Genomic DNA, 13,249 nt, shown 5'->3' on the forward strand with positions numbered 1-13,249 from the left:
ATCTCTCTCTCTCCCCTTTCTCTCCCCTTCCTTCCCTCTGCCTCTCTTTTTTTTTACTTTGCTTTATGTAAACCCCCACATCTCGCTCACTCTCTCGCTCACTCTCTCGCTCCAATCTCTCGCTCACTCTCCTCGCTCAATCTCTCGCTCAATCTCTCGCTCAATCTCTCGCTCACTCTCTCGCTCACTCTCTCTCGCGCTCAATCTCTCGCTCAATCTCTCGCTCAATCTCTCGCTCACTCTCTCGCTCACTCTCTCGCTCAATCTCTCGCTCACTCTCTCGCTCACTCTCTCGCTCACCTCTCTCGCTCACTCTCTCGCTCACTCTCTCGCTCACTCTCTCGCTCACTCTCTCGCTCACTCTCTCTCGCTCACTCTCTCTCGCTCACTCTCTCGCTCTCGCTCTCGCTCTCTCTCTCTCGCTCACTCTCTCGCTCACTCTCTCGCTCACTCTCTCGCTCTCTCTCTCTCTCTCGCTCACTCTCTCGCTCACTCTCACGCTCACTCTCTCGCTCACTCCTCTCGCTCACTCTCTCGCTCACTCTCTCGCTCACTCTCTCGCTCACTCTCTCCGCTCACACTCTCTCGCTCACTCTCTCGCTCACTCTCTCGCTCACTCTCTCGCTCACTCTCTCGCTCACTCTCTCGCTCACTCTCTCGCTCAATCTCGCTCCTCTCTCTCTCGCTCACTCTCTCGCTCACTCTCTCGCTCAATCTCTCGCTCACTCTCTCGCTCACTCTCTCGCTCACTCTCTCTCGTTCTGCACGCAGCCCTTCTCGCAGTCCGACGGCCTCCGACGGGTAGCTCATATCAGCATGAAGAGCTCCCCGTCATCTGCCACCGAACACACGGCCTCCTCCATCGCCCACTACTCCTTGAAGGTCACTCTCTCGGTCTCTCCCTGCCCTCCCCCCCTTCCTTCCCTATCTCTTCTCTCTCTCTCGCCGGTGATGTCCGCGTCTTCTTCGAACGCTGGGGGGCCAGGAAAGGCCCCCTCTGTACCAGCGTGGACGACACCCTCGTGGTGTTCACCTTCTGAAGCGCTCGCTCGTCACCGTGGCGTGCGCGATGACCACCACCACCACCACCATCTCCACCTCCACCACCACGTGACTTTTCTTTTCTGTTGTGCGCGGCGCATTTAGCGCCACAGCGCGTGAATTTATAGTGATCGTTATTTGTGTTGCTGGTGACTTTGTGTTTTTCGTATCGGGAATCGCCTCCAGTGCTGTTGCTGCTGGCAGCAATAAAAGTTGTTTAAAAAAGAGTCTCGCTCTCTCTCCATCTCCCTCTCCCGCTCTCTCTCTCTCTCCCCGCCGCCGTTCAGGCCAGACACGTTCCCCAGCGAGGCGTTATCAAAGAGCGGGCGCTGTAAGCACCGCAGCTACAACTAACAGACCCTAATAAATAATCAAAACGGCTCGTGTAACGAAGCCTCACTCACTCTCTCTCCACTCGCTCGCTCGCTCACACGCTCACACCCTCCCCCTCTCCTCTCTCTCTCTCTCCTAACTCCCCTCTCATGCCTCATTCCTCGCTCACATCTTCATTCCTCTCCTGCTACTCTCTCTTCTTCCTTCCAATATGCCAGTCCCCTCTCATGCCTCTCCTGCATCCCACACTCTCCCCCCCCCTCACTCTTCAATCCTCTCCTGCTCCCCCCTCATCCCCCCCCCCCCCTCCATCACTCTCCATCTCTCTCCATCCCTCTCACAGCTCCCCTCTAATCCTTCCTTCCTCCTCACCCTCTCCCCTCTTAACTCCCCCCTCATCCTCCCTCCCTTCCTCACCACTCTCCTCCATCTCCATTCATCCCTCTCTCTCTCTCGTACTCAATGTCTCTGTGACTCTCTCCCCGGACACGTTGATCGGAGGCTTAGCTCGAGGTTTTGGAGAGAGAGAGAGAGACAAAGCAATGCACGTGTGAAGTCCTTTCGGCAATGTCCGATGACATCGCACGTGGCACGTGACAACGTCACACGTCACAAGTCACATGCCACACGCACTTCACTACCCATGACATCATCGTCATCGTCACGTCACGTGTGACGGAATGCCATCAGCATCGCCGCAGCCGCCGCCTAATTTAACTACTTTGCTGCAAGTGTGCACGTGACGTCGACGACGACGACACGACTCGTTGCGCTGCTGTCATTTGTGATGGCCAGCGTCGCTTCTGGACAAAAACAAAATGCTCAGGGAGGCCTTACACCTGATACAAAACATTAAAAATATAAAACATTAAAACAAATACACCTATGAGAACGAACGCGAATCTGGGATGCGGTCAGGCATCCATCCACGCGCGTGCAAGAATTGTATCCCATGTACATTGCTTTGTTGCTTGTCTCTGGAAATGTATTTGTTGATTTTGCAAGGAATAGGGAGGGAGGGGAGGGAGTAGAGGGAGGGAATGAAGGGAGGGAGGGGAGCGAGGTTGGGAGGAAGGGAGGGTGGGGAGGGAGTGAAGGGAGGGAGGGTGGGGAGGGAGGGGAGGGAGTGGAGGGAGGGAGCGAGGTTGGGAGGAAGGAGGGTGGGGGAGGGAGTGAAGGGAGGGAGGGAGGGTGGGGAGGGAGGGGGTGGGAGTGAAGGGAGGGAGGGGAGGGTGGGGAGGGAGGGGAGGGAGTGGAGGGAGGGAGGGGAGTGGAGGGAGGGAGTGAAGGGAGTGAAGGGAGGGAGGGTAGGGAGGGTGGGGAGGGAGGGAGCGAGGTTGGGAGGAAGGGAGGGTGGGGAGGGAGTGAAGGGAGGGTGGGGAGGGTGGGGAGGGTGGGGAGGGAGGGAGCGAGGTTGGGAGGGAGCGAGGGAGGGGATTGTGGGCTTGGGGCTGGGTGGGGCTGGGTGGGGTGGGGTGGGGTGGAATTCCCCTTCCTCTGAAGTTCATTCCTCATCGAGAAAGAGCGCAGACGCAGAGAGGCGGGCATCCTCTGATGTAACGCGCAGAGACAGCGCGCGCGTGCGTGATGCCGCGTGTACCTCTGTTCAATCGCTCGCCTGTCCGTGTGCGAGCGCGTGCGAGCGCGTGCGCGTGTGTGAGCGTGTGTGAGCGTGTGTGAGCGTGTGTGAAGCGTGTGTGAGCGTGTGTGAGCGTGTGTGAGCGTGTGTGAGCGTGTGTGAGCGTGTGTGTGAGCGTGTGTGTGAGCGTGCGTGTGCGTGCATGAGCATGTGTGAGCGTGTGCGAGCGTGCATATGTGAGCATGTGTGAGCATGTGTGAGCGTGTGCGTACATGAGCGTGTGTGAGCGTGTGCATGCGTGCGTGCATGAGCATGTGTGAGTGTGTGTGTGAGCGTGTGCATGCGTGCTTGAGCGTGTGCATGCGTGTGTGAGCGTGTGCGTGCGTGTGTGTGCGAGCGCGCACATGGCGTGTGTGAGCGTGTGTGAGCGCGCACATGCGTGTGTGAGCGTGCGCGTGCGTGTGCGCGGGGCGTGTGCGGGCACGTGCTTGCGCGTGCTTGCGCGTGCGTGCGTGAGCGCGCGCGTTGATACACGGGGTAACTGCAAGATCCGACGCCGCGTGTCTGTCCGGCGTTCGTAGTCGAGCTCTGCATTGGCTTCCAGCTGCCCAGCGAATACACGGCAGCGTTGCTGTGAGGTAGCGCTCATTACACACACACACACGAAGTGCCTTGTGTGTGTGTGTGTAATGAGTGGCGCCACCGTGGCTAGGAGATGTTAACTACCTCGCCTGGTACGCAGGAGGTCGTGGTTTCGATCCCGACCCTGACGACGCCTGCTGCTGTATATTTGGAGCTTGCGGTGTCTCTCATCATCATCATCACCATGGTGGCTAGGAGATGTTGACTACCTCGCCTGGTGTGCAGGAGGTCGTAGTTCGATCCCGAACCTGACGACGCCTGCTGCTGTATAATTGGAGTTTGTGGTGTCTCTCATCATCATCATCACGGTGGCTAGGAGATGTTAACTACCTCGCCTGGTACGCAGGAGGTCGTGGGTTCGATCCCTACCCTGACGACGCCTGCTGCTGTATAATTGGAGCATGCGTGTCTCTCTCTCTCGTCATCATCACCATGGTGGCTAGGAGATGTTGACTACCTCGCCTGGTATGCCAGGAGGTCGTGGGTTCAATCCCGACCCCTGACGACGGCCTGCTGCTGGTATAATTGGAGTTTGTGGTGTATCTCTCTCATCATCATCACCATGGTGGCTAGGAGATGTTAACTACCTCGCCTGGTATTGCAGGAGGTCGTGGGTTCAATCCCCGACCCCTGACGACGCCTACTGCTGCTGTAGATTTGTAGCTTGCGATGTCTCTCTTTCTCTCTCTCTCCCCGCAGTCGCGTGGATTTTTCCTCCGGGTCCTCCGGCTTTTCCCTCCACATTAATAAATCAACGTCACGCGTTTAAAAGTATGTCCACATGCTGAGCCAATTCGTCGCTTCTAAAAACCAAAGGGCTATACAGCTCAGTGGCATTTACCTGGTTAAAATCGTATTTTCACATAATAGTTTTAGTGCCGTTAGCTAGTACCCAAGAATGCCTACGCATGTGTCATCTAAAATATACACACACACACACTCATATCGAAGACAGAAAATAAGCCAATCAACTGTTTGAACAGTTTCTTAACTTGACACAATGAACCACAGCACCGCCGATGCTGATGCACTTCTGTGGCCGTCTGGAACGCTCTCCCTTCGTGAAGCCGCTGGGAGCTGTGGCACTTTTAAAACCATCGTCGAGATTGACAAAGCCGCTTCTTTAAAGCTGCTTTACGCATTCAGTTTGTTTGTTGTCCTTCCCCCATACCGCCGATAAGTTACGGTTGGCTACGTCCGGTGCGAAAGTGGTTAACCGTAGATACGTGCACACATACATACATACACACACCACACCACACACACACCACAAACACACACACACAACCACACACACAACCACACACACACACCACACCACACCCACACAACCACACACAAACACGCACACACACCCCACACATACACCACACACACACCACACACCCAACACACACACCACCCCCACACCACACACATCACACACACACCCACACACACACCACACACACCGCACACACCGCACACACCACACACACACTCCACACACACACCACACACACACACACACCACACACACACACCACACACACACCACACACCACACCACACACACACCACACACACACCACACACACACCACACACACACCACACACACACCACACACACACCACACCACCCACACACCACACCACCCACACACCACACACACACCACACACCACACACACACCACACACACACCACACCACCCACACACCACACCACCCACACACCACACACACCACACACACCACACCCACACACACACACCACACCCACAACACCAACCACACACACCACACTCACACACCACACACACACACCACACACACACACCGCACTCATCACACCACACACACCACACACACACACACACACCACACACACACACCAACCACACACACCACACACCACACACACACCACACACACCACCACACACACCACCACACACACACACCACACACACACCACACACCACACACACACACCACACACACCACCACACACATCACACCACACACACCACACACACCACACACACACACCAACCACACACACACCACACACACACCACACACACACACCACCACACACACACACTACACACCACACACACACCACACACACACCACACACCACACACACACCACACACACACCACACACACACACACCACACACACACACACACCACACACCACACACACACCACACACCACACACACACCACACACACACCACACACCACACACACACCACACACACCACCACACACACCACCACACACACACACCACACACACACACCACACACCACACACACACACACACACCACCACACACACACACCACACACACACCACACACACACACCACACACACACCACACACACACACACCACCACACACACACACCACACACACACACACACCACACACCACACACACCACACACCACACACACACACCACCACACACACACCACACACCACACACACACACCAACCACACACACCACACACACACCACACACACAACACACACACACCACACACACACACACACCACACACGCGCCTTACCGGCGGTGAACGCCGGCGTGGTGCCGGTAGAGACGCTTCCACTCGGCACAGCACGCCAGACACTCGCCCAGGCTGCGTTTGCCGGTCTCGGCGAAGCCCCCGTCCAAGATGCCCTCCAGGGAGATCTCGCGGCGACAGACGCGGAGAACCTCCGTGCTCACCTTCGGGTTTCGGCAAAAAGAGGAAAGGAAAATTTAAAAAATGTAACCCGTAAAAACTAAGTTTTTCACTATAAATCCTTTATATGCGTGGCGGCTAGAGTCCTCTCGTCCTCTGGCTTGAGATGGCTGCCACCTATGGGTCAGATGATTGCCTGCCACCATTAAGCAATTGGTAATTCAATATAAAAAAAATGTTCCTAAAAAGTGCAAAAATTTTGAAAAAAAATTTCACGAAAATAAATTGTGCAAAATGTCAGCTCGATTGGATCACGGGAAGTGGGTTAAAAAACGACCGAAAGATTTGCACGGTCCTAAGCAAGCAAGCAAGTGAACTTAATATAAAGGATTTAAAAAGATGGACCCCTCTCCCGTCGCCGTGCCAACACTTTTAGAGAATATTGTAGGAGTGAACGCCTTTGTCTCCCCAGTGGCGATGCTTACACTCCACAACAAGTACCGATTTGAGGCTGAGTCGACCTAGGGGAGGCCCAGGTACCGGTTCAGATAATCGTCACCGGTGTTGGCCGTGAGCGTGAGTCGAACTCGGGTCACCAGGTTCATAGCGCAGTGTAGCGCTAACCACTACACAACCGCTCCTCAAACTCACACTCTCACACTCTCACACACAACAACAACAACCGCCATTCGCCACTAAGTGGCGGTGATGTCACCACGACGCTTGTGCCAGGCCATGTGCACCTTGAGGCCACGTGAAGTGTCGAACGCCCGCTGGCAGGAGGTCACGGGGCAGACCCAGCAGGTGCCACGGGTCGACTGACTGAGATGACTGAGATGACTGAGGTAGCTTGACAGACCAGGTAGCTTCCACACCGCAGCATTACGCAACCGATGAAAAGATATTGCCGCTCGACTGATTCGGAGTGAGACCTCTGCTGTTAAACCGGAGCCGGTCATGAGCACACTGCCCAGGTATGGGAAACTCTCCACTCTCTCCACAACTGCCCCATCACCGATTGGGAGTTGTGGGGGTGGAGTGTCCGATGGTACAAAATACCCAGGCAGGTGCTTAGTTTTGGTGGGGCTGATGGTAAGGCCCCACCTCTTAGAGGCACGCTCCAGTCTCAGCAGCAGCGTCTCCAACTCCTTCTCTGAATGAGCAGCTATTACCAAATCATCAGCATACATAACGTGGTTGACCAATAGGGAGCCATCCCTTGACCACACCCGGGCATCGATCAGCCTCCCATTATATCTGTACCAGATGGTAATTCCTCCGGTACAGCTATTGAAGGCTTCACGAACTACGTGGTCGAAACAGATGATAAATTATGTGGGAGCCAGAGGACATCCCTGTCGCACCCCAAGGTGAACAGGGAAAGGCTCCGACTCCCGGCCACGTAGTTTTACCCGGGCCCGCTCACCATCATGAAGGTCCTTAATGATCGTGAGCAGAGGGTCAGGGACTCCGAAAGCACGAAGAACAACCCAGAGCCCAGGCCTACTGATGGTATCATAGGCCTTGACCAGGTCAATAAAGCAGAGATGTAGGTCTTGTTGGAATTCCCTACACCTCTGCTGTAGCAGACGGAGAGAAAATATGGCATCTGTGCAGGACCGCCCTTTCCTGAAACCGCATTGGGACTCCGCAAGCCTCTCCTCAGCGTGCCTGGCAAGGCGATGTTGAATAATCCTTGCCAGGACCTTTCCCGGCACACTGAGGAGTGAGATGCCCCTGTAGTTGTTACAGTCTGTGCGGTCCCCCTTCTTAAAGAGGGGGACCACCAGGGCATTCTTCCAATCCTGCGGAACCCGTCCAGTGGTCCAGACTGCTGTCATGATGTCATGTAGGGCAATCTGTGCACAAACTAAACACACACACTCTCACACACTTTCACACACTCACATTCGCTCGTTAACTGGGCGAATTTTTATTTTAATATTTATAATTTTTCTTATGCTGCTGCTCAAATCCCACATCGGCCCCTGGGTCCCATTCACGGCGGCTATGATTACACTGAGCGTTTGTGTGTGTACACGCGCGTGTGTGTATGTACACGTGTGTGTGTGTACACGTGTGTGTGTGTGTACAGGCGCGTGTGTGTGTACGCGTGTCTGTGTACAGGCGTGTGCCTGTGTACAGGCGTGTGCCTGTGTATAGGCGCGTGTGTGTGTACAGGCGCGTGTGTGTGTACAGGCGCGTGTGTGTGTACACGTGTCTGTGTACAGGCGTGTGCCTGTGTACAGGCGTGTGTGTGTGTACAGGCGCGTGTGTGTGTACACGTGGGTGTGTGTGTACAGGCGCGTATGTGTGTACGCGTGCCTGTGTACAGGCGTGTGCCTGTGTACAGGCGTGTGCCTGTGTACAGGCGTGTGTGTGTGTATAGGCGCGTGTGTGTGTACAGGCGCGTGTGTGTGTACACGTGGGTGTGTGTGTACAGGCGCGTATGTGTGTACGCGTGTCTGTGTGTACAGGCGTGTGCCTGTGTACAGGCGTGTGCACATGCGTGTGTGTGTGTGTACATGCGTGTGTGTGTGTACAGGCGTGTCTGTGTGTACAGGCGTGTGCCTGTGTACAGGCGTGTGCACATGCGTGTGTGTGTGTGTACAGGCGTGTGTGTGTGTACAGGCGTGTGTGTGTGTGTGTACACGCGTGTGTACACGCGTGTGTGTGTGTACATGCGTGTGTGTGTGTGTACACGCGTGTGTACACGCGTGTGTGTGTGTACAGGCGCGTGTGTTTGTGTACAGGCGCGTGTGTGTGTACACGTGTGTGTGTGTACGCAAGTGTGTGTACAGGCGTGCATGTGTGTGCATGTGTGTGTGGGGAGCGGAAGTGTAGTGGTTGGCGCTACGCTACATTACTGTGTCTGTATACACACACACACCTTACGATATTATATCGAGAGAGTAGCTTCCCGACATTTAGTCATCCGTATCACGGCGAGAGGTTATCTCCTGCCGTGTTCACCCACGGCGGCGATGGGAGCGGAGGGAGGCAGGGCAGGCAGGCAGGCTGGATGGGTGGGTGGGTTGATAAGTGGGTGGAAAGGTGGGTGGGTCGGTGTGTCGATGGGTGTGAATGTGGGTGGGTCGGTGTGTAGATGGGTGGGTGGAAAGGTGGGTGGGTCGGTGTGTAGGTGGGTGTGACGACGTTGACGATGGTGGCAGTGGGCAAAGAGACGGGGGTGGAGGTAGTGGTGGTGGTGGGGGGTGGAGGTGGTGGTGGGGGGTGGAGGTGTGGTGGGGGGTGGAGGTGGTGGTGGGGGGGGTGGAGGTGGTGGTGGGGGGTGGAGGTGGTGGTGGAGGGTGGGGGGTGAGCCCCTCTCACGAGTTTCATCACGGGGCTCGGCTCCCTCTGTGCGAGCTGGAAGCCGGCAAGAGATCAGCGCGGCCCCTCGCCGTAATTTCATCCCGCACGGCAACACCCCCACCACCTCCACCCCCACCACCACCACCACCACCTCCACCACCACCACCACCTCCACCACCACCTCCACCCCCCACCACCACCACCACCTCCACCACCCCCACCATCCCCCCACCACCCCCACCATCCCCCCACCCCCCCCCCACCACCCCCACCATCCCCCCACCACCAACACCTTCACCACCCCCACCACCTCCACCACCACCCCTCACCACCAACACCTCCACCTCCACCACCCCCACCACCAACACCTCCACCTCCACCACCCCCACCATCCCCCCACCACCAACACCTCCACCACACACCTCCACCCCCCCCCCCCCTCAACATCCACCTCCCCCCACCACCACCACCCCACCAACACCTCCACCACCACGACCAACCCCCCCCCCCACCACCACCCCCCCCAACATCCACCTCCCCCCACCACCACTACCCATCACCACCCCTCACCCACCACCTCCCCCCCAACCACCACCACCCCCCACAACCACCACCACCCCCACCACCATCTCCGCTTAAGCCTCATTTCACAGGCCACCAGGTTTGCCGCGACTGACGGAAAAAAAAAATCCACCGAGCATCAGAGAACGACAGCGGACAAACAAAGGCCAAACAAACATCAACAACAACAACAACAAATAAATAAATAAACACGCGTCTCGGGGGCCAGATCTACAGGCAACGGATGACAGGAAATTAACAATATTCATGTTTAATAACGATCGTATCGCTTCATCGACAACGCTAGCGCGTCACCAAAGACGCAGATCCACACCCACCCGTGTAGCCTCTAACAGACTAGGGGCAAGTGCTGTGAGTAGCAGCAGCTATCAACACAGAGACAAAGATCCCCCGTGTAGCCTCTAACAAACTAGGGGCAAGTGCTGTAAGTAGCAGCAGCTATCAACACAGAGACAAAGATCCCCGTGTAGCCTCTAACAGGCTGTAGGGGCAAGTGCTGTGAGTAGCATCAGCTATGAACACACAGAGACAAAGATCCCCCGTGTAGCCTCTAACAGACTGTAGGGGCAAGTGCTGTAAGTAGCAGCAGCTATGAACACACAAAGACAAAGATCCCCCGTGTAGCCTCTAGCAGGCTGCAGGGGCAAGTTGCTGTTAGCGAGTAGCAGCAGCACCTGTGAAGGCTACCGGCACTGTGGCACACGAGGGGGTGGGGTAGCCAGCAGCACCACGCCCGACCGCCTTTGTCTCCCCCAGTGGCGATGTTTACTGCACACCGCACCGGGTACTCATTTGAGGCTGAGTCGACCTAGGGAAGCTCCCGACACACACGACACATACGAGACACATGTGTGTCGTGTGTGCGGGGGGGGGGGCGAGGGCGAGGGACCGCCTGCCTGTCCATTGCAATCAAGAGCGATCTCGGTACAGAGATTCTAACAAAAAATAACGATTGAAAAAAATTCGAATAAAAACTACGTTTCGATTTAAAGCTTTCGTGACTGCAGGGATTCATCTTCTTGTTCTTTCGGTAAAGTCACGTAGAATGGAAATAATAGTCTGAAATTTCAGACTCTGTCCTTCTCGACAGACCTGCTCTCCACCTGAGGACGGCTGCTTGCGTTGTGGCCGAAACGTCGTGAGAATTGTATTTTATTATGTTGTATTTTTATTATTTTATTACTTCCCTTCTACGCGATGACTTTACCGAAAGAACCAAGAAAATAAAAACTACGTTTTATTTTAGCGAGTGAAGGCCCAGTGCCAAGCCGCTTGCCGAGGCTTTTGTTGCATTTTTCAGAAGCGAGCCCCCTGCCTGCCCATCACAAACGAAAGCTGGACCAAGTGACAGCATCACCATCGTCAGCGTGAGAGAGAGAGACACGCAAACTCCAAATATACGGCAGCAGGCGTCTTCAGGGTCGGGATCGAACCCACAACCTCCTGCACACCAGGCGAGGTAGTCAACATCTCCTAGCCACCGTGATGATGATGATGAGCGAGAAATGCAAACTTAAAATACACAGCAGCAGGCGTCGTCAGGGTCGGGATCAAACCCACTAGATAACATCACGCCAATGTTAGCCCTGATCCACCCTCCCTCACCCCCCTCCCTCACCCCCCTCCCTCACCCCCCTCCCTCACCCCCCTCCCTCACCCCCCTCCCTCACCCCCCTCCCTCACCCCCCTCCCTCACCCCCCTCCCTCACCCCCTCCCTCACCCCCCCTCCTCACCCCCTCCCTCACCCCCCTCCCTCACCCCCCTCCCTCACCCCCCTCCCTCACCCCCCTCCCTCACCCCCCTCCCTCACCCCCCTCCCTCACCCCCCCCTCCCTCACCCCCCTCCCTCACCCCCCCCTCCCTCACCCCCCTCCCTCACCCCCCTCCCTCACCCCCCTCCCTCACCCCCCCTCCCTCACCCCCCTCCCTCACCCCCCTCCCTCACCCCCCTCCCTCACCCCCCCTCCCTCACCCCCCCTCCCTCAACCCCCCCTCCCTCACCCCCCCTCCCTCACCCCCCCCTCCCTCACCCCCCCCTCCCTCACCCCCCCCTCCCTCACCCCCTCTCCCTCACCCCCTCTCCCTCACCCCCCCTCCCTCACCCCCCTCCCTCACCCCCCCCTCCCTCACCCCCCCCTCCCTCACCCCCTCTCCCTCACCCCCCCCCTCCCTCACCCCCCCCTCCCTCACCCCCCCTCCCTCACCCCCCTCTCCCTCACCCCCTCTCCCTCACCCCCCCTCCCTCACCCCCCCTCCCTCACTCCCCCCTCCCTCACCCCCCCTCCCTCACCCCCTCTCCCTCACCCCCCCTCCCTCACCCCCCCTCCCTCACCCCCCCTCCCTCACCCTCCCTCCCTCACCCCCCCTCCCTCCCTCCCCCTCCCTCACTCCCCCTCCCTCACCCCCCATCACCGTGGCTGTCGTCTCGCGGCCGCGTGTCATACCTGGCGGTGTGCGATGATTGAGGAGCAGAGACCTTTACCACCATTTCCTCCCCCACTCCCCATCTCTCTCCCCCCACTCCTCCTCTGACTCCCCATCTCTCTCCTCTCTCTATCTCAACTCCGAGGCTGCAGGAACGTGCCCCTAAAGAGCGCCCCAAACACAGTGCTCTACACGTGCTGTGTCAAGGCGCTCTACACGTGCTGTGTCAAGGCGCTCTACACGTGCTGTGTCAAGGCGCTCTACACGTGCTGTGTCAAGGCGCTCTACACGTGCTGTGTCAAGGCGCTCTACACGTGCTGCGTCAAGGCGCTCTACACGTGCTGCGTCAAGGCGCTCTACACGTGCTGCGTCAAGGCGCTCTACACGTGCTGCGTCAAGGCGCTCTACACGTGCTGTGTCAAGGCGCTCTATACGTGCCGTGTCAAGGCGCTCTACACGTGCTGTGTCAAGGCGCTCTACACGTGCTGTGTCAAGGCGCTCTACACGTGCTGTGTCAAGACACTCTACACGTGCTGTGTCAAGGCGCTCTACACGTGCTGTGTCAAGGCGCTCTACACGTGCTGCGTCAAGGCGCTCTACACGTGCTGTGTCAAGGCGCTCTACACGTGCCGTGTCAAGGCGCTCTACACG

At 57.0% G+C, this 13,249-nt stretch overlaps 1 protein-coding gene across 1 annotated transcript in view; it reads right to left on the reverse strand.

The window, feature by feature from the left end:
* Positions 1-13,249, reverse strand: part of LOC144952414 (dynein axonemal heavy chain 2-like) — a 139,082-nt gene that overhangs the window by 68,572 nt on the left and 57,261 nt on the right. The window contains exon 5 of the mRNA XM_078882810.1: positions 6,160-6,320. Within this exon, the coding sequence (XP_078738936.1) occupies positions 6,160-6,320 (161 nt within the window). The remainder of the gene's footprint in view (positions 1-6,159; positions 6,321-13,249) is intronic.

This window comes from Lampetra fluviatilis, chromosome 67 (genome assembly GCF_964198595.1).
Source record: "Lampetra fluviatilis chromosome 67, kcLamFluv1.1, whole genome shotgun sequence".
NCBI classification, from domain to species: Eukaryota; Metazoa; Chordata; class Hyperoartia; order Petromyzontiformes; family Petromyzontidae; genus Lampetra; species Lampetra fluviatilis.